Source organism: Salvelinus sp. IW2-2015, linkage group LG16 (assembly GCF_002910315.2).
Source record: "Salvelinus sp. IW2-2015 linkage group LG16, ASM291031v2, whole genome shotgun sequence".
NCBI classification, from domain to species: Eukaryota; Metazoa; Chordata; class Actinopteri; order Salmoniformes; family Salmonidae; genus Salvelinus; species Salvelinus sp. IW2-2015.
This window is the reverse complement of record NC_036856.1, coordinates 8457400-8479690: the sequence shown is the minus strand read 5'-3', so window position 1 is coordinate 8479690 and position 22291 is coordinate 8457400. Positions and strand designations below refer to the sequence as shown.

General features: G+C 42.4%; 1 protein-coding gene across 1 annotated transcript; it reads right to left on the bottom strand.

Annotated features, from left to right (window-relative positions):
* Positions 1–1362: 1362 nt before the first annotated feature.
* Positions 1363–21590, bottom strand: LOC111975353 (GTP-binding protein Di-Ras1-like). Its single transcript, XM_024003590.2, has 2 exons — positions 21245–21590; positions 1363–5689 (listed from the first exon to the last, which is right to left on the bottom strand). The coding sequence occupies exon 2, from the start codon at positions 5646–5648 to the stop codon at positions 5052–5054; it is 597 nt and encodes a 198-aa protein (XP_023859358.1). The 5' UTR covers positions 5649–5689; positions 21245–21590; the 3' UTR covers positions 1363–5051.
* Positions 21591–22291: the final 701 nt, after the last annotated feature.

The window sequence follows — 22291 nt, the reverse complement described above, 5'->3', positions numbered from 1 at the left end:
TGTACGATTTTGAAAGCATAAGTCACTCCCGATCCTGTGTAGTGTGTGACCTGGATGTGGTGTCATTCTCACCCAGAAATACAGCGGCGCYTTACGATATATGCTACATAGAACGAACATGCCTCCCTCTGATATGTACAATAAGGACTCTCTCTGCAGGGCAGGAAGAATGCTATTTTTGTCATGCCCTGAAAAGGATCTCGTCATCTGATCAAATCAAAATAAATACAGAGGTAACTACATTTAGYTGTTACTCCTCTGTCCATAATATTGTATCTCTGGATGATGGCGTTAATATAAAGCAACACTGAAAAATGTCATGGGGAACATCTCTTCTTGACCCTTCCCCAGTCAGAGCACATTGGAGTCAGTCATGTGTTGCTAATGATAGGGTACGACAGCCTTGAATCTGTATCTGTTGGTGAAACAGTGACACTCTGTAACCCTGTATACTGTAGTGTACACATTGTCCTCCTGGCTAGGCTACTACTACGGCCCATTGGCCCTGTGTAATCCCCTTATAGCTGTCTATTGGCTTCTTCCTCTCTCMCTCTCCTGCCCTCTACTTAGTAAGCATCCCGATGGCAGCTCGTGCTCGTTCTCTGCAGTGATAAAACACTGTTGCCCTGCAACCTGTCCAATCCTCCGAGCAAATCCCCCCATTGATTTCAGCCTGCTCCTTCCAACCGCCGGACTCGTGGGCTTTTTCGCCGCTAGCCAATCAATGAAGAAGACAGCTTGTTCGGTAGCCATCATCCATCCAGCTGCAGCTGCTGCACAGAACCTCCCTCTGCTTCAATAATGCATGACACGACGAGTCAGTATTCAGACGGAGTAGAATAACATTTACAATGTAATCATGGTGCCGTTATAACAGCACTGTCTGGGAGGAAACAGTGAACGTGTACAGGAATGACGGGTGTAATTTTCTTTCTGGGAACTAACTGAATACAAAACAGTCAGGCTGTTGAAAAGATAGGGACATCTATTGGGATGAGGGGTTAGTGTTGGATAAATGTTCTATCATTCTATTCATATTAGGCAATGAATGAAATGGTACAGCACACCTAAGAGCAAGTATTTCTCTAAGTAAAATGATCATGTACTTACTCCTGCAGGACTCATTCTTTAAACTAGTGGTGTAGAGGAGTGTAAACGCAAGTAAAGGAAATTTACCCACTTTTTTTGCACAACAGTTTGCCCGCCTTTTGGGGGAAAATGCTTTGAAAATATAGGGAGAGTTACTTTTCTCACTGCGACTGGCAATCAGAGTTTACCTACCTATTTTATTACCACTACATCACTGCTTTAGACATTGCATGTAACAGTGTGCATGTAAATTGACCAATTACCAATTATATGTACATTTAGTTGTCTTTATTTGGCAGTTCCTTTATATGATTCAAATTGCAAAATACCCTCAAGTGAAATTATTCATCCAGAGCACTTCAAAGGGTTTACCAAAAGATCAAATGTCACTGTACTCCAAATCCTCAAAGTGCTGTCATATTGCTAAAGCAATGGCATGTGATTTTTGGATTGCAACAAATATTCAATAGGGAGGAGAGGCAAAGCAAGACAATATGAGCATTTGGAGCATAAAATATATTATTTACAGTATATTATACAGTATATTAACAGAAGATAGGCATATAATGTGATCAACATTGATATAGACACCTAATTTAATGATATGAGGGTCCAAATATTTGTGCTATAGAGATGACTTACATTTATTCAAAAACGTTTACATTTCGAACGTGCTTTGACTGCTTGTTGCTTTTGTTATTTGTTTGTGCTTTGTTTAGCTAAAGCTCACTTAAATGTTGAAATGATACAACATGTCAAGTCAACTGGTAGGAAAGGCATTTCAAATGTACAGCAAAATGCAGAGACCACTTGCAGCTATATTTCCTATATTTTTATTACTACACATGCTACTGTTAATTAGCAACCTTTGATAGGCCTAACCTGTAACTGTAATATACAGTGCATTCGGAAAGTATTCAGACACTTTTACTTTTTACACATTTTGTTARGTTACAGCCTTATTCTAAAATTGATTAAATAAATATTTTCCTCCTCAATCTACACACAATACCCCATAATGACAGAGCGAAAACAGGTTTTTAGACATTTTAGCAAATGTAATTCAAAATAAAAAATTTGAAAAAATATTTACACAAGTATTCAGACCCTTTGCTATGAGACTCGAAATTGAGCTCAGGTACAATTTGGTTCCTACCTGTGGTACGGGGCTACCTGTGGTAGTCCCGTGTAGCTCAGTTGGTAGAGCATGGCGCTTGCAACGCCAGGGTTGTGGGTTCAATTCCCACGGGGGGACCAGGATGTATATGTATGAACTTTCCAATTTGTAAGTCGCTCTGGATAAGAGCGTCTGCTAAATGACTTAAATGTAAATGATGTAAATGTTCCATTGATCATCCGAGAGATGTTTCTACAACTTGACTGGAGTCCACCTGTGGTAAATTCAATTGATTGGACATGATTTGGAAAGGCACACACCTGTCTATATAAGGTCCCACAGTTGACAGTGCATGCCAGAGCAGGAACCAAGCAATGAGGTCGAAGGAATTGTCCGTAGAGCTCGGAGACAACATTGTGTCAACACAGATCTGGGGAAGGACACCAAAACATTTCTGCAGCATTGAAGGTCCCCAAGAACACAGTGGCCTCCATCATTCTTATATGGAAGAAGTTTGGAACCACCAAGATTCTTCCTAGAGCTAGCCGCCCGGCCAAACTGAGGAATCTGAGGAGAAGGGCCTTGGTCAGGGAGGTGACCAAGAACCACCAAGAACCACCATGGTCACTCTGAAGGAGCTCCAGAGTTCCTCTGTGGAGATGGGAGAATCTTCTAGAAGGACAATCATCTCTGCAGCACTCCATCAACCAGGCCTTTATGGTGGCCAGACGGAAGCCACTCCTCAGTAAAAGGCACAGCCCGCTTGGAGTTTTCCAAAAGGCACCTAAAGACTCTCAGACCATGAGAAACAAGATTCTCTAGTCTGCTGAAACCAAGATTGAACTCTTTGGCCTGAATGCCAAACATCATGTCTGGAGGAAACCTGGCGCCATCCCTACGGTGAAGCAAGGTGGTGGCAGCATCATGCTGTGGGGAGGTTTTTCAGCGGCAGGGACTGGGAGACTAGTCAGGATCAAGGGAAAGATGAATGGAGCAAAGTACAGAGAGAGCCCTGATGAAACCTGCTCCAGAGCGCTCAGGACTTCAGACTGGGGCGAAGGTTCACCTTCCAACAGGACAACGACCCTAAGCACACAGCCAAGACAATGCAYGAGTGGCTTCGGGACAAGTTTCTGAATGTCCTTCAGTGGCCCAGCCAGAGCCCGGACTTGAACCCGATCTCAAACATCTCTGGAGAGACCTGAAAATAGCTGTGCAGCGATGCTCCCCCATCCAACCTGACAGAGCTTGAGAGGATCTGCACAAAAGAATGGGAGAAACTCCCCAAATACAGGTGTGCCAAGCTTGTAGCGTCATACCCAAGAAGACTCAAGACTGTAATTGCTTCAGCGAAGTACTGAGTAAAGGGTCTGAATACTTATGTAAATGTGATATTTCAGCTTTTTATTTTTAATAACTTTGCTAAAATTTCTAAAAGCCTGTTTTAAATGTTTGAATACGGTTGTAACGTAACAAAAGGTGGAAAAAGTCAAGGGGTCTGAAAAATGTCAGAATGCACTGTATAATGAATCAATAACTTTCCGTCAACAACTTGGGGCTCTATTCAATCTGTATTACTGCAGCGATAGAAATGTAAAGGTAATTTCCGATTGAGCCAACATACAGCGCATCCGGAATGTATTCAGACACCTTCCCTTTTTCCACATTTTGTTACATTACAGCCTTATTCTAAAATGGATTACATAAATAAAAATCATCATCAATCTACACACAATGCCCCGTAATGACAAAGTAAAAACAGGTTCTTAAACATTTTTGCAATGTAAATTGTAAATGTGACATTTTTTATTATTATTATTTTTTTTTTTGTTGCAAGCATTTCTAAAAATCTGTTTTTGCTTTGTCATTATGGGGCATTGTGTGAAGATTTATGAATATTTTTGTTTGTTTGTTGAAAAAGTCAAGGGGTCTGAATACTTTGCGAAAGCACTGTATGCAGTGTTTACCGTGAATGCAGTCTCCTCTAACGCCAGAACATTGCCTCTAAATTTAAATGATGCTGTAATGCTGAACTTCTGCTATACAGATTGAATAGAGCCCTTTATTGATGACAATGTCTAGTTCTCAACTCCCATACAATTACCAGGTAAATACAGAGAGACTGAAGGGCAAAAGTCCAACTTGTGCTTATGGAAATGTACTTGAATTGATGAAAGTCATGTTTCCATTACTTTCACATTAAACTTGATACCCTCTCATCTCCCGCAAATCCACCCTATTCCCTTTCACAATCATAAGAGTCAGGTGGCTATCTCATATTAGCAGGAGACAGACAGCTATAGTGAAAAGAGGGCGTACGTGGAGTGAATAATATTGAAATGGGCACTGTGTAGGGAGTTCCCCCTTTTTGTCATTATACCCTGAACAGGATATGAATTCTCAGGGCTCCATATTCTTTCCTTTTTCCCATCACAGCAGAGATGCATCAATATTTGACCTTCTCTTAGAACTTGACTCTTGTGTCCCAAACTTTTCTATTCGGGCCTTCAGTGGCATACATTTTTTGATGGAGAGGCAAACCTCCAAATCAAAACCAGTGAGACAGACGGGTTGACTGTGCCCTAGGGGCGATTCCTGGTTAATGGTATGAGCAGAGTGGGGGAAAGGTGGAGATGGGGGTAGTGGTATAAAGTAAGGGGGGGGTTTCCTCTTTCGGGATAACAAAATCCCTCTCAGACGACCCCCATTCCACCCCCACCCCAACCTTCCCTCCATTCCTCGAAGTGAGTCTCTTCAAGAATGCCCACCCTTTCCACCACCACCACCACTACCCTCCCCAGCCTCTGTCTTTCCTCCTTAGGGGTCAGGCATCACCTCTCCCTCCCTACATGATGCTGCACTTGCCCTTAAGCTTGTCGGCARGCTTCTGCTTGCCGGAGCGCTTGCCATCGATGCTCAGACTCATGTTCCTCTTCTTCTCCAGGGTGAGCAGCTCCTGGAAGAGCTCRTTGACGTTGRAGTTCATCTTGGCKGAGGTTTCCATGAAGGCACACTTCCATGRTGRCGCCTGCGCCTCACCKTCCMTGGTCTCCACCTCACGCTGGGTRTCGTCYCTCTTGTTYCCRACCAGCATGACYGGYATGGCGTCCACGCTGCCCTTGATGGCKAGCACCTGCTGGTAGATGGGCTTGAGCTCCTCCAGYGACTGGCGGCTGGTGACYGAGTAGACCAYGATGAAGGCGTGGCCCTTGGAGATGGACAGSCGCTGCATGGCGGGYAACTGGTGGCTGCCCGTGGTGTCGGTGATCTGGAGGGTGCACACGCTCTTGTCACAGCTGATCACCTGGCGGTAGGTGTCCTCCACAGTGGGGATGTAGGTGTCCCGGAAGGTTCCCTTGACAAAGCGAAGGACCAAGGAGCTCTTGCCCACACCGCCAGCCCCAAACACCACAACACGGTAGTCATTGCTCTGCTCCGGCATGTTGGGGGGGGGTTGGGATCCCTGTTTCTGTTTCCTAAGACCTGAGGAAGAGAAGGAAGAGAAGATCAGGAATGGTCATCAAAGGATGGGATCAGAAACAGTATCAGAAAAAACATGAATGCCATTCAACTATGTTGATTGGAATTCGCCTTGTAGTTGAAGCTACCCCAGCAGGAGTAATTGGTTGACATGTCATTTCAATCACTTTTGCCAGCTGGGACAAGGCAATACAAATATCCCCACTACAATCACATTAGAGTGAGATCGTACACAACACAATAGCATAATCATGACATACAGTGAGCTTGATCTCGATAAAGCATACATTTTCTTATCTAAATAGCATCCTCGCTATCTTCTTGTGCACTTGAACAAGATCTCAGAGACCCTCAACTGAGATAAACAGTGCAACAAGCTGGTCCCTTTAAAGCCAGGCTTGCCATCATAGATTATCATTAACCTGAACAAGACACAGGAGAGGCAGTTAATTGATGGGCTCTCAGATCTATGAAAGCACAGTGCAGTGGGAAGCAGAGGCCAAGCACATTGTCATCAAATGTGTGTTTGTGTAGCCTGGGCCCACATCTGTTTGTGCTGTCTTGCCAACTCCTATGTAGATTGTCACGGCAAGCAAAAGAACACATCTCAGACTAGGCTATTTTTTGTGGGGTCCAATGTTCCATGAGGACTGCCTTGCAATAATGCCAGAGAATGGAAAGGTATGGAACACATCGGCACAATAGACTGATCCAAATAGCCATTGAAAATGGATTACATGTACCATTGATCTTAATGCTCAGTGGTAATGGATAAAAATGGATGTTAGGAAAAGCAATACTATAGCTTCACAGTTGGGGTGTTATATAGGACTATTGCATTTTCAGATGTGAGCTCAGGTGCATGACAATGAATGTAAAGGAGGTGGTTCAGTAAGCTATGCTTGAATGATGAATAACCTTGCCTAGGCTTTAGCTCAGAGGGCTATCACAATCCTGAGGCGACAGATAACCCAGGTTCAATACTCAATCAGTCACATGAGAGCACTTTCAGACATGCAAATAAGAATTGCACTGGTGTGTGTGTGTGTGAGCGAGCGAGAGAGAGATTGTGTGTCATCTGCCATCAACACTACAGTCAGATTGCATTAGGGAGTCATTCATCTTGCTGTGGGTATGGAGGTGGTGGAGAAATAAGGTGGAATTAAAGGGGGCTAAGCCTGGGGAGGGCTGACAGATTGCAATTGAGTGGAAAGATGACTGAGTGAGAGACTAAGAGGAAGAACAGTGCGGATCTAGAGTCAAAATGACCAATTCAAGGTTTTGGTTGGTGGACTTGCTCAAACATAGCTGGCAAAATGCTTTTTTGACCATGTCCCTATCTGTCACTTAATCAAGTGATRGGTATCAGTTCTGTGTCGTTAAAAACACTCAAAGAATCACCAACATAAAGTGTCTTAATAGGGCATGGGCCACCACGASCTGCCAGAACAGCTTCAATGCGCCTTGGCATAGATTCCACAAGTGTCTGGAGCTCTATTGGAGGTATGCGACACCATTCTTCCACAATAAATTCCATAATTTGGTGTTTTGTTGATGGTTGTGGAATACGCTTTCTCAAGTGCCACTCCAGAATCTCCCATAAGGGTTCAATTGGGTTAAGAGCTGGTGACGGAGGTGGCCATGGCATATGGTTTACATCGTTTTTATGCTCATCAAACCATTCAGTGACCACTCGTGCCCTGTGGATGGGGACATTGTCTTCCTGGAAGAGACCACTCCCATCAGGATAGAAATGCTTCACCATAGGTTGAAGGTTATCGATCAGAATGGCTGTGTATTTATTGGTGTTTACCTTGCCCTCTAGGGGTTGCGTGGACCTAAACCATGCCAGGAAAATGCACCCCACACCATAACTGAGCCACCAGAGTTCTATGCCGTGCTTATCTTGTGAATATTTATCTACAGGATCGGTGGGTCCCCCTCGGGACGGTTGAGCTAACGTAGGCTAATGCGATTAGCATGAGGTTGAACTTGAAAAGTTTTTAATAAACCAATTAGGCACATTTGGGCAGTCTTGATACKAAATTTTGAACAGAAATACAATGGTTCATTTGATCAGTCTAAAACTTTGCACATACACTGCTGCCATCTAGTGGCCAAAATATAAATTGTGCCTGGGCTGGAAGAATACATTATGGCCTTTCTCTTGCATTTCAAAGATGATGATACAAAAAAGATACAAAAKAACACATGTTTTTTTCTTTGTATTATCTTTTACCASATCTAATGTGTTATATTCTCCTACATTGATTTCACATTTCCACAAACTACAACGTGTTTCCTTTCAAATGGTATCAAGAATATGCATATCCTTGCTTCAGGTCCTGAGCTACAGGCAGTTAGATTTGGGTATGTCATTTTAGGCGAAAATAAAAAGAAAGGGGTGGAAGAGTTAATAAGCCTGGGCAGGTAGAAACAATATTGTGGAACTCATTACTATTTATGTTAAAGGGATAATCCACTCTATCTTGACAAGATTTGAGGTCTGAAAACATCTGAGCAACTGAGCAAAATATCACTTGKATGTACTGTACTTCCAGACCCTGCCATGTTGTTCCCACCTATTAAGTGCCTTCAGATCATTGAGCAGCAGGAGACATATTTCCCCCCGTGGGTATCTGAGCCTTGTGTGTTACAGCCAAAGGATTCCCATGGACCAGACAGATGCTAGCTGGAGCTCTGGCATTAATCTCTAGAGTAAGGCTCCTGTGGTACTCCATTCCGAGCATTCTGTTTGAAGTATGTGGGAGCCCTTGGTGTTTCCACAGTAAGAGCAGACACCTCTCTGTGTTCATCTAAAAGAGGTGTTGATTTCTCCATCTCTCCCTCTCTCTGTCTCTCTCTCACGTACACTCACTCTATTTTTATCTTCCTTTCTCTCCCTTCCTCTCTCTCTCCTTCTCCCCCCCCGCTCTCTCTCTCTCTCTCTATTGGAAGTTGGGCTTTGATAAGTACACCACACAGCTCTGTGATCACTGTATTGTTCTCTGAGGAGCTGCCAATGCTTCCCACCAACACCTGGTCCTATCCAACATATCAAACAACACTCTGATTCATTCATGTTCGAGTAGAGCGGGAGGCCATCGCATAGCTACTGAGCTCTCCACTGCTTTACTGGGTCAAATAGACTTGGCTATCATCATAGATGTATGAGTACAGAGTTATGTCTTTTGGGTTTCATAACCACGTCTTTATAACAATTAAATGATGATGATACGGGAGAGAGGAATTCAGTTCAGCCATTTATACAGAACGTGATCGTCTCAACACGTACAACCCAATGATGCTCTGCGGCATAACCCCAAATCACAACGCCTTACCTCCTACATAAATTGTTTTATAACAGTCCTGAGAAGGTGACTGTGAGCCTCCAAGGTCATGGTGTCATCCAGTAATAGTTCTGGACCACTCATGACTGGTGGTTCTGTCAGTGTTGCGTTACTCAACAGTAACTGAGCTGTGTGCCTTTTCCAGACAACGTCCTCTGCAGTGTGGACCGTGTAGGACACAGGACGAGTCTGAGTAATGACTGTGGCAGGAACCCTTTGAGGTAGTTCCTAGCTAAGGCAGTTTCTCCAGGATTGAAAGCTCTGTCCTTTGCTCTCGGTTCACAATGTTTGACTTGACTCCTCTGTTGACGTCTCCTTTGCGTTCATAGGTTTGAGTAGGTCGAAGCTTGTGCATAGCTCTTTCTTCATGAGTAGCGATGCAGGCGAGGCTTTGGTGGTTGCATGAGGAGTYTTCCTGTAGGATAGCAGGAAGATTTTCAAGAGTTGGTGCAGTGTTCCTTGAGCAGCTTTTAAGGCATGTTTCATGGTCTGAACGAACATCTCTGCTAGCCTGTTGGTAGATAGATGATACGGTGCGGACCTGATGTGTTGTATGCCATTCATCTGTAGGAACGTAGCCATTTCTTGGGACACTAGCTGCAGTCTGTTGTCGCTAACAAAATGGATTGGTGAACCCGACTAAACACTTCTRCAAGCTCCTCGATGGTCTTCTCTTCAGTAGTAGACCTCTGGCCACTTGCTATGAGCATCCATGACCACGAGAAACCTTCTGTCTTCGAATGGACRTGCGAAGTCGACGTGTATGCGTTGCCACGCTTCCTCCGGCCAATTCCACGGATGAAGAGGTGAAATTTGAGGTACATTGCGAACCTTCTGACATGAGTAACGTGTTTTTGCTTTCTCCTCAAAGCTTCCATCCAGTCCAGGCCACCAGAAGTAGCTTTGTTCGATCTCTTTCATGCGAACCATTCCACAATGACCTGAGTGTAATTGGTGCAACACTGGTTTCCTCAGAGAAGGTGGAATGATAACTCTCCTCCCCCACAGCAGACAACCGGTCTGTACTGACAGCTCAGTTCTCCTGGAAAGGTAGGGTTTTAGTTCCTCAGTATCTCCTGCGGCCCTGCCTTTGATGGCGATGTCCATCACTTCAGGTAACACTGGGTCTTTCTGGTGTTCTCCGCACTTGTGTTGAAGTGACTGGTGCATTTCCATTTGTCTAAAGTAGAAGATGTCAACTTGACGTGACTCCGGCTTAACCACAGGTAGTTGCAACCTGGAAAGTCCATCTGCGTTGCAGCGCAGTTCTGACTTGCGATATTTGATGTCGTAGGTGTGTGTTGACAATAACAAAGTCCACCTTTGCATTCTGCTCGCTGCAAGTGACGGAATCCCAGTATGCTGTCTAAAGATGCTCGTCAGCCGACGATGATCAGTAAGGGTGAACTTCCTCCCATATAGATACTAGTGAATCTTACACACTCCAAAAACTATGTCTAGGGCTTCTCGTTTAATCTGTGCATACTGTAGTTACTTTCTGACCGCAAAAGCGATCAGCTTCCCTTCACTGGAAGGCATGATATGGGACACAACTGCTCCCACACCATTGGGACTAGCATCACAAGCTAGTTGGATGGGCAATGACAGGTCAAAGTGTGTCAATGCCTCAGATTTCATGAGTGTTTCCTTGGTTTTCACAAATATTTTCTCGCATTGTTTTGTTCATTTCCATGTTTTGTCCTGACAAAGCAACTGATACAGCGGCTTCAGCTTCATTGCTATGCTCGGGATAAAACGTCCGTAGTAATTCAGTAACCCCAGGAAAGAACGTAGCTGGCTGARGTTCTGAGGAGCTGGGGCGTCCAAGATAGTCTTGACCTTGGACAGAGCCTTGTGGAGGCCCCTAGCGTCAATGACGTGCCTGAGGTATTCAACCGAGGATTGGAAGAATGCACATTTGTCCTTACAAACTCGCAGTCCGTAGTCCTTCAATGCCTGTAAGGTTGCATCCAAGTTTCGGAGATGGTCCTCATTGTCCTTCCCAGTAACTAAAATGTCATCCAGGTAGCATTGTYCTCCTGGCAATCCACTCAAGATGTGGTCCATCGCCCTCTGAAACAGCGCTGGTGCACTTGTGATTCCGGTAGACGACAGTACCTGAATAGTCCCTTGCATACCTGAAGAGTCCCTTGTGTGTCACGAGGGTCAGCAGCTCCTTTGACTTTTCATCCATGTGCATCTGCAGGTAGGCTTGGCAGAAGTCGATTTTGCTAAACCTTTGACCCACAGCTAAACCTGRGAGAAGGTTGTCGATGTTTAGTAGCAGATACTGCTCAGCAGACAACACAAGGTTTACCGTGACTTTAAAGTCTCCACATATCCTGATTCCACCATCCTTCCTAAATGAAAACTCTAATCAAAACTATCTTTTGGTATTTGTTTCATTAGTCCATTGTTGACATCGTCCCAAAATGTTTTGATTGTCAGCAATCACGTTTTCAAGATATGTACCTTTCAAAATACAGATATCATCCKTGTATGATGTATTTTGCATCATATGATGCAAAACGCAGCATCGTATGATGCACAATGCATCATACAGGAATGATTTCTGTATTTTGAGTCACATATCTTGCAAACTTTCTGACAAGCAAAACATTTTGGGACTATATCAACAATGGATATTTGTTGGGTGGATATAGTTGTTGTGTGGAGTTTTCCTTTAGGGACTGGTAAGATGGGTGTCGCCCATTCACTCACGCTGACCGGCTCCAGTACTTTGTTCATGACTAAAGTGTCCAAGTCAGCCTAAACCTTTGGTCTGATAGCATAAGGTACGGGTCGTGCTTTCAGAAACTTTGGTTTGCTGTCTGGCTTAATGCTAAGCTTCACTATTATGTATTTCATGCTCCCCAGCTCTCCATTAAAGACTCCTCCATGTTTCTTTAAGATGGCGGGTAGGCCTGTGTCTCGAMATGTCATTGTATGCGCCGATGGCCAGTCCAGTGTGATTTTCTCCAGCCACGAGCGTCCCAGTAGTGATGGATAGTCTCTTTTTATTACTTAGAGTGGCAACTTCAGTTTGTCCATTGAACTGAACTGTGACCTCAGGGATGCCTCTTCGCCTGTGTAATCCTAAACACGATGTGTACTGGCTGAAGTGAAAGGTGTTTCAGTGTCTTTTCGGAGACTGTGTCTGACACAGAGATACAGCCCCCCCACAGTCACTACTTCCTCATTTGAGTCACTCACCTCTGTGTTCTCTTGCTCAACAGCATGAACATGTCTCTTTTGCTTTCGTAGGAACATCTCTTTCTTTAATCTCCTTTTATTTCTGCAGGCTTATGCATAGTGGCCCTTTTTACCACAGGCTCAGCAATCCATGTCCTTACACCATGTACTGTAGATGTCCCGCTTTGCCACAGTGGAAGCATATGCCTTGATTTCCCTGTCTCTGATTTTCAGTTCCACTCGTGTGCACTCGTCCTGATTTCCCTGTCTGCTGAGCCTCTTTAGCAGCTAGTTCCACACTGACTTCAATAGTCTCTTTTGTGTAGCTTCACTCCATAGCCCACATACTAGTCTGTCTCTAATGGTGTCATTTAAAACATCATTAAACTCACAGTGCTCTGATAGTTTCTTTAGCAAACATTTTCACTGATTCTCCCTCTTCCTGATTTCTTCTGTCAAACCTAAACCTTTCAGCAACAGTGGCGACCCGTCATTCAGGGCAGGTGAGTCAGAGCCCCACCTGTTTGAGCCCCACACTRTTTAGCTACATTTTGTGGCTTGCCTGTTTTTTGCATGTTATTTTGGCATTAATACGTGTCACATATCAGTTTGCAAACTATGTAAAAAAGTAAATAAATAATTGAGTTAATAAAGCTGCTTACAAACATGGTCTCTTTTTGCTTTATTGAGTAAGGCAGCTCCAAAATACAGGTGTTTCTGCCTAGCTCAGTGCTTTCTGTGGTGGGGCAGCCAGCGGAAAATACGGAGCGTAGGTGTTGGTCCTGTTCTCTAGTTGCGCCGTGATTGGCTCAGTGTTCTCTCACTCATGGGGACACTACGTCACCTCTGAGTCTAAGGACAGAGTGCGAAAATTCAAGCCCCTTGGGTGCTGCCATAGAATTACATTAGAAGTGCCCATCCAAGAAGGCTCAAGGTCATTGGCCACAGATAAAATGACGTCAAATCACGTTATTTCTTCAGTAGCTTTGATTGGACTGATCATGTCAACATCATACTTTCTAAATCCTAGCTAGCAGTCATCATCATGAATCAAGTCGACAATCTACTGGAAAATCCTTTTTAATCCTTGTCATATGAAGAGAAATAATGAATAGAAATTATAGATAAAACGTATCGGTGCTCATCGTTCATTGGACATAAACATTACACAACAAGTTGGAAATCACAAATTGTACAATGAGTGGTTTGGAAGGAATCAGTGGCTAACTGCAAGCATTGCAAAGCGATTATTATTCTGCTATTCATTGGAGAGGCTGTGTGGTTCCAAGTCTGGATTAYGGGTCTCTTTTCCAAGCTTAAAATTATAAACATTCAATATTGGCCATGCTGTCAATGAAGCATGATTTGTGCCCCACTCAAAACAWCTGTTAACTCGGAACTGCGTTTTGAACGGTCATCCAACTAGGAATTGGAGGTTGGGAACTTGGGCCTCTTTCTAAAGCTACGACTTGAAGATCACAGACGTCATCATGATTCAACCTTGTTTTTTCAGAGTTCCCAGTTGTCTTGAAAGCACCATAAATCCAGAGAATGACAGACTTTGATGACAAAGTTTGATGACAAAATTTGCCCATGAAGGACCGCCGCACCACCTTCCTGTTCAAGTGAGCACAACATACTAATTGTATGTTGTGTAGTAAGCTGTTAGTAGCCCATGTGCCTCACCCTAATAGTTTGGTCTATTTTCCCCTCTTAATTTCGCCTACTGTTCTGACTTGGTGGTGCACATGTAGCCTATAACCTGTTTTAGAGAAATATAATCATTGAATATTGTAAGAGTTTTCATTGTCTGCTTATATGCCCCCTTTATTTATCCTACAGTTCTGACTTGGTGTACAGGGAGAACACTGTAAGAATGGCACATGTTCTGAATTCTGTCGCTGTACATTTCAAAAGTGCTGAACAAATAGTTTGTGGCAGACGGCAGGGAGAGGTGAGGGGAGTGGTTATTGAGGGGAGATATCTTGCTGGCTCCACCCTGAGTGTGAGGATTACCCCTGGAAAATGGAACGGACAACAAGAACGGCTTGTGGACTGAGGTGATTGGTGAATTCCCCCTTCTTCCCCAGTGTACCAAAATCCCTAATAAACTCCCCATTTGCATTCTATATATGCTACTGCTGCATGTTTTGTTATTAAACCTGGTGACGTGGAAACCATTTTACATTTCTCAATAGGCTCCTGATTGTCACTCACTTCAATATTGTCTTCAAGCACAGCAATATTTTCCTCAGTCACGATCTTCATTCACTTCACTCACTGACGTTTCATCCTTAAGTTTAGCCATTTAGCAATTTTTTTATTCTAAAGTTTGTCTTCACAGTTGAATATATGCCCGTTCCATACTGTATTTTCCTGCCTTAATATTTTTTTTCCCACTTCGACGTCCGCCTCGACTCCTTTTCTGCAGTCCATGATGCTAACTCTCTCTTAGCTAACTCGACTATGCACTTGTCTCTGCTAGCAATACACTGTGCTAACATTAGCCTAGACTGTACCATGAAAAATTACTTTTAATTCAACTTGTAAAACCCGACTTTTTACAGACAGAATAGTCTCCAATCTTTTGTAATGCCTTGAGACAGTAATTCAGTTGAACCATTTGTCCAGAATGTGATCATCTCAACACATACAACCCCCATGATGCTATGCGGCACAACCCCACTACACAACATACATAATACACAAATATTTAGTCTTTACAGTATCTTGTGATCTGCTGCCCAATTACTATCCATACATACAGATGTAGGATCTMAATTTGATCCAGTTTGATAAAYAAGGAAAATAATCCTGCAGCAAGAGGAAATGTGGATTATAATTAATGGATATTTTTGTAGGGATTGATAAATTTTTCGGCAAATCAAGTTGACATTTTAAAGTGGAAATTATAAAGGTTAGAAGCCTTTTTAAACGTTGAATATACTACACGTTTTCATTTCCTGCCATGCAGGAAAATTCTCAGCAATAAGAGTGATCAAATTAAGATCCTACATCTAACTGTTCTTATAAAGATAACGGCTAATTTCAGTTTTGGTTGACGCAAAGAAAGGTTGACCTCATGCTTCTGTGGCAAACAGTGAAAAGCGTTGGTTCTTGCTTACAGCACTATGTTAATGTCCTGTATGAACATCAAAAACAACTCCAAATGTTTTGTCAGGTTTACTATATAATGAAATGGTGCTGGGTCACTCCTAGGGTTTGAGTTATTGCTCTGTCTCTGTCAGTTTCCCCCAGTGCCTGCTGTACAGCTATGTCCAGACGCTACTGGMTTGGTTATGATGGCCATGTGGAGCAGTAGAGCGATTGGGTCCCTCATCAGAGACATTTCCYTACTTCCACCCCCATCTATCTGCCTGTGATATCATGCATAGTGACAGCCTGGACACTGCTGCATGTCTGGTGGCCATTTCAAGTGGCGGGGTGATTGTCAGATCATATAGCCCAGGAGGCCACTGTTCAACATTTGGATGGGAACTATAATCCGGTTATAATTCAATAGATTTTTTAATTATATGTGTCATTGTTGCTTGAGTTCAGGCTTGATTGAAACTGCTTTCAATGGGGAAAGATTGGAAGCCCCTCTTCTGGCGTGTGAATCTATGGCTACATTGTCCTTTGTGACATGATTTATATGAGGAAACTAACCACGTAGCTTGTTGTTCCCAGTTAGACAAAAAATAATAGACATCTAATATTGTTTCCCTGACACGTGCTTCGTGTTTAAAAAAAATATATAGAAGTACCTTTCAAAATAAATCAAATAAATCCCTCTGGTCTTAAAGGGAGAGTGTTTGTGATTCTAGTTATATTGATTTACTGTATGAACAGAGCGTCAAAGCAATTTCACACAAAGTAGCATTTCCAGAAGGAGCTTTTGTCGCTCATGTTTGACATCAGTCCTTTTCCCCCCGGTGAGAGACAGATTTAGAAGAGTGACTAATTGAAGGTCTGGTAATCGATCTAGTCCCCAGATTTGGTCCATGTATGCTCTCCCTCGGTGACAACTGCAAACCACTTGACGACAGCAGATGAGCTGGGTGGGCAGGTGTTCTTGCTGTGTTGGTGTATCTTGCTATTATGTATAGGTGTGTGCGTGCGTGTTCCCTCCCTCTGCAGCTCTGGGATTTCTCCGTTGTGTTTTTTTCCCGACATATCTCTGGGAGTTCTCTGGTTACTGTGGCAACAGGGCCCAGAGGAAAATCTATGACAGGGGAAGAGAGTGTGTGTTGCGCGCGTGGGTGCGCACACATAAGGGAGATAGACAAAGGGAGGGGGTAATGACTTTTGTATTTGGGGACGGGGGCATAAACATGTCATCACCCCTGTCAGCATTCAGTTGCCATGGTTACCTGCCCACACCCTTCTATGTCATATCCTTTTTCAGAGAGGTCAACAACCCAACAGGAACATTTTAAGGATTTACGCCAAACTCTTCCTCACTAACAGCTTTCTGACATTGACAGTTTGGTAATTCCTATGTTTGGACCACTACCGAGATTTGACAACTTGCTAGCCACATTCAGTCTCATCTCTGATTGAAGGCATCTGTAGGCCTGAATAAAGGAGGACTTTGAATTAGTATGCACTACTGTATGTTGGTTACTCCCACAAGACCATTCAAACATTTGGAGATGGGCCATCTGCACAGACACACACACACAAACACCCACTCAGATCTACAAGAGACATTAAGTGCCGTACATACCAGTATTGCCAGAATGGTGTGGGGGAGGTAGTAGACAGACCAAAATGTCTGATAAACAACATTATGTCAAGAGAGGGGGATTTCGATTGTCATGAGAATAGCAAAAATAATTCCAACCTCAAATCTCTTGATTCCTGTGCATTTCAGTAAGGAATAACTGCCAAACCATGGCAACACACACACACACACAGTGATATAGGGGGTAGTTACTCTTTGATGGAAATGAATATGAACAATATCTCTAGATCTATCTACAGTTGAATTTCCCAAAGAATAAAGACAATGCTGACATGACATACTGTACTATATTGTACGCTATTATTACTACAGATCTCGGGTGTAGGTTGAGCCAAATGTTGCCACACAACACTTAGGTGGTGGCCTTGAGAAAAGTGGGCAGAGGACATGAGAGAAGAGAGCTGGACTCCTGGCTAGATGTATCCACTGTCTTTTCTCAGTTTGTGTGTGTGTGTTTCTCCTTTTTCAATCGTTGGACAGATTGCTCCACTGGGACTAAGTTTCAATGCTTTTGAAAGCTCCCCTGTGATACCCTACTACAGGTTTATAGTGGCAACCACCCCCTGCCCCACAACCCCATGACACGTTAGACCCATCTAGAAACATGAACAACCCCTAGTTCCTCCATGCCTCTCAATGTTTAGATCTGAAAGGATTGGATATGGTAAAAAAAAAGTCACACATCAACCAAAAGTTAACAGGGGACAAGTAATTGTAATATGATGTAGGCCGTCATTGTAAATAAMAATTTGTTTTTAACTGACTTGCCTAGTTAAATAAAGGTTCAATTAAAAACATGAAATCAGTAAATGGTTAAAACATTCATAGATTCTTAACAGCTGGTGACGTCTGAGGAAATGTTTATCTAGTAGATATGATTGTATTTTAGATTGATAATAAAATGTGTTATGGCCCTTCAGAGGCATTCCATGCAGGGGTCATTGATGTGAAGCTGGTTCCCTATTGGCTGGTGGTGATAAAAATGGTTGATAATTCCCTGGACGCTAGCGATCAAGCTGTGACGATTGCCCCACTACTTTCCTAACACATGCTAATGCATGCAGTTATAGAGTCAGGCTCTTTATCGTTCACTTCAAGAGGGTCTCACCCCCTACAGTACATKATTTATGCATCTCACATGCTACCATTGCTTCTGGCAATGTGGAAATGTTTGCCTTGAAAATCRCTTTCTGTTTCTCACAATAATTACATTGATTTCCAATGTAAAATGTCCAAGTGTAGTATACAAGTTGAAATGATTGATTGTAGTTCTAGCAGTAAGGCTACATCTTTGGAGTGGTCTATAATGTTCTAGCCTATATCCACTACCTAGAACCATAAAGGGTTATTCYGCTATACATGCAGAACGGGCCTTGTTTCCAGGTAAGAACCTTTTCACTCAACAAAGAACCCTTTGAGAACCCTGTCTTTCTAACGTTCTCAGATGAAAAGGTTCCCCTGCTGAACCCTTGAAGAAATTGAGAACCTTTTCATGTTCTAAGAGTGTACTGTGCAAACACTGCATTAACATGTAATTATACCAGTGCTTCAAAGCTATAAGCAAAGAAAATGACCTACCTGTATTTGGCTACTTTCTTTGAGTAAGAATAAGAAATTATACCATTACTTCAAAGAAACAGTTTAATTTGCTAGAATGAGTTCTGTCCCAATGCAATACAGGTGAACATTGCAGAAAAACTGTTAAATTCATCAGCCTCAGCGTTGTATTCTTTTGCGTTGTGTTATCTGCATGGATTTGCTCAGGTAACCTTGAATGCCTTCAGAAAGTATTCACATCACTTGACTTTTTCCACATTTTGTTGTGTTACAAAGTGGGATTKAAATGTATTTATTTGCCATTTTTTGTCAACGACCTACACAAAATACTCTAACGTCAAAGTGGAAGAAAAATTCTAACATTTGTGAAAAATGTATGAACAATAAAACACTAATATCTTGATTAGATAAGTATTAAACCCCTTGAGTCACCTTTGGCAGCGATTACAGATGTGAGCCTTTCTGGGTAAGTCTCTAAGAGCTTTCCACACCTGGATTGAGCAACATTTGCCCATTATTATTTTCAAAATTCTTCAAGCTCTGTCAAATTGGTTGTTGATCATTGCTAATCAACCATGTCCAGGTCTTGCCATATATATTTCAAGCAGATTTAAGTCAAAACTGTAACTTGGCCACTCAGGAACATTCACTGTCTTCTACATTCACTGTCTTCTTAGTAAGCAACTTCAGTGTAGATTTGGACTTGTGTTTTAGGTTATTGTACTGCTGAAAGGTGAATTAATCTCCCAGTGTCTGGTGGAAAAGCAGACTGAACCATGTTTTCCTCTGGGATGTTGCCGGTGCTTTGCTCCATTCTGTTTCTTTTTTATCCTAAAAACTCCCCAGTACTTAATAATGATTACAAGCATACTCATAACATGATGCAGCCACCACTATGCTTGAAAATATGTAGAGTGGTACTCAGTAACGTATTGTGTCGGATTTGCCCCAAACATAACACTTTGTATTCAGGACAAAAAGTTATATTGCTTTGCCACATTTTTTTGCAGTATTACTTTAGTGCCTTGTTGCAAACAGGACCCATGTTTTGGAATATTTTTATTCAGTACAGGCTTCCTTCTTTTCACTCTGTCAATTAGCTTAGTCGGTTATTGTGGAGTAACTACAATGTTGTTGATCCATCCTCAGTTTTCTCCTATCCCAGCCAATAAACTMTGTAACTGTTTTAAAGTCAACATCRCTGAGCGGCTTCCTTCCTCTCTGTCAGCTGAGTTAGGAAGTACGCCTGTACCATAGTAGTGACTGGGTGTATTGATTCACCATCCAAAGTGTAATTAGTAACTTCACCATGCTCAAAGGGATATTCAATGTCTGAATTTTGTATTTTTACCCATCTACCAATAGCTGCCTTTTGAGAGACATTGGAAAACATTTCTGGTCTTTGTGGTTGAATCTGTGTTTGAAGTAGTCATTCAAAAATCATGTTAAACAGTATTATTGCACACAGAGTGAGTCCATGCAACTTATTATGTGACTTGTTAAGCCCATTTTTTCTCCTGAACTTATTTAGGCTTGCCATAACAAACGGGTTGAATACTTATCGACTCAAAACATTTCAGCTTTTCATTTTTAATTKATTTGTAAAAATATAATTCCACTTTGACATTATGGGGTATTGTGTGTAGGCCAGTGACTAAAAAAACGCGATCTAATACATTTTAAATACAGGCTGTAACACAACAACATTTTTTTWAAGTAAATAGGTGTGAARACTCTCTGAAGGCACTGTAAACCTCATCGAATATATGCAGACATTATAGCCCACAAACATAAACGTATTATGTACGTCACAACATTCTTATACAACAAAGACGTGGGTATACTACAGAGTAGCTTACGTCAAAGCAGCATTGCTCAGGCTTGCCCCCTTCTATGCCATGCCCACGCAAATAACGAAGTGTCAGTCTCCCACGGATTTTTAGAAGACTGACATAATTGCTACCACGCATCTTGGATAATCACACAGGAATTTGACTTAACGGGCCCGCGATACCGACTTAACGGCATTAAATCAAAGCATCAATCACTCATTCCCTGGCATAATGCTTGGCGGCGACATCCACACTGTTGAATGAATGAAAGAAACATTGATAGCCCTTCCTCCCGAGTCCCACACACGCTTTTAGGCTACACAAACACACACTCCACATTGCAGCACATCCCATATGGATGACCATATCATACTATAGCAGCGATATGCCTATATAACAGCACAATGGTAAACTATGGGAAGTCAGAAATGAAATATCATGCCAAACCCTATTGAGAAAATAAGATTATCTGTGCAAAGTGTATTGTGGGGTTAACTTTGAGAAATAAATGCAGGGTTTCGAGTCCTGTATACCACAAACACACATTTGAAAGCAAAGGTGGTTGTCGGTCAGACCCTAATCATACGCATCTGAGTACTTTTTTTATTCATAAAGAGGTTATGTTAACCCACACTTGTCTTGAAAGCGTCGCTACAGTGTCTCGTCCTATGGCCAGGTTCGATATTATCACACAGTAAAGGACTGGCCTCACTATTATTGCTGTAAAATGTAACCTAAGGCAAATATACATTTCCACCAGATACTGAACAATGGAGGGAATGTTGAATGAGTCAGTAGGCTGGATGAGTGAGGGAATGAAGAGTGAATGAATGAATGAATGAATGGATGAACGTGTTGAGTTGAAATGAATCGAACTTACCTCAAGTTTACTTTCCCAGATCCGTTGTGATGCTGCGGATTTAAATATGCCCGCATGTAACGCATGCAAGTAAATACATTGACGCTAGAGTTCTTCTATAGCAATAACATTTTACAATATACGTGATGTGTTGATGTAGCCAGGTCCTCCCCTTTTCACTGCAGCTCGCTCGCTCTCTCTGTTTTTCTGATTTAAACCCCTTGATGCCAAAGATAGGAGGTGCTTTCCTTTCTATTCAGTCGCTCATCGAATACTGACGCAAGCGAATGGGCAGTTATAGAAAAATCGTGCGCTTTTGACACTCCTTATCCTGCTTTTGCTGAAGATGTGTGAGCTCCCTCCATCATTCAGCTACGCCTCTGAGACACGCCTCTCATTCGGCTCCGTCTTTATCTTGATCATTTTTTTCAATTATTTTCAATACCTAATATGATTGCCGAATTTAATCATGTGGGTTATTTTTTATCGTTTTTTTCTCTCTCACTAATCGATTATTAGATTATAGCCTGTTTGTGAAACCAATCCGTTTATTTTGGAGAGAAGCTGGAATAGTATCATGTCAATCAAAAAATATATGATTGCTTTTGATTAGATCGGGTTCTTCCAGTCAGTCAATGTAATATACTGTTACATGCGGTGCTTTAGGCTTACATAATTTGTGTCATTGAGTAGACGCTATTTTCTGATGTTAAATAGCATAGGGGCTCCCCGGCGTGCTAGTCCATATAGCTTCTTGAATCTGTGTAGACCTACTGTAGGCTATATGTGGCATGTCATGTATTTACAAATTCAAATTCACACATGAAATGTCAAAAGAATATTACTTTTTTTAAACTTGTCAATACTTCCAAAACTTTGTTAGCAAGATGCAAGAGCCACCATAAACTGTATTGTGAGGTACGTCGTGGTCTTCACACAAATTTGCCACATTGGTGTCAGGAGAGTAATGGCGCCACTGTCTGGCCATTAAAAATATTCCCACAAACGCATTGCCACTTCCCAGCCAGCATTTCTTTGGTGCAGCTGACACAATAGATGAGCTTTTGT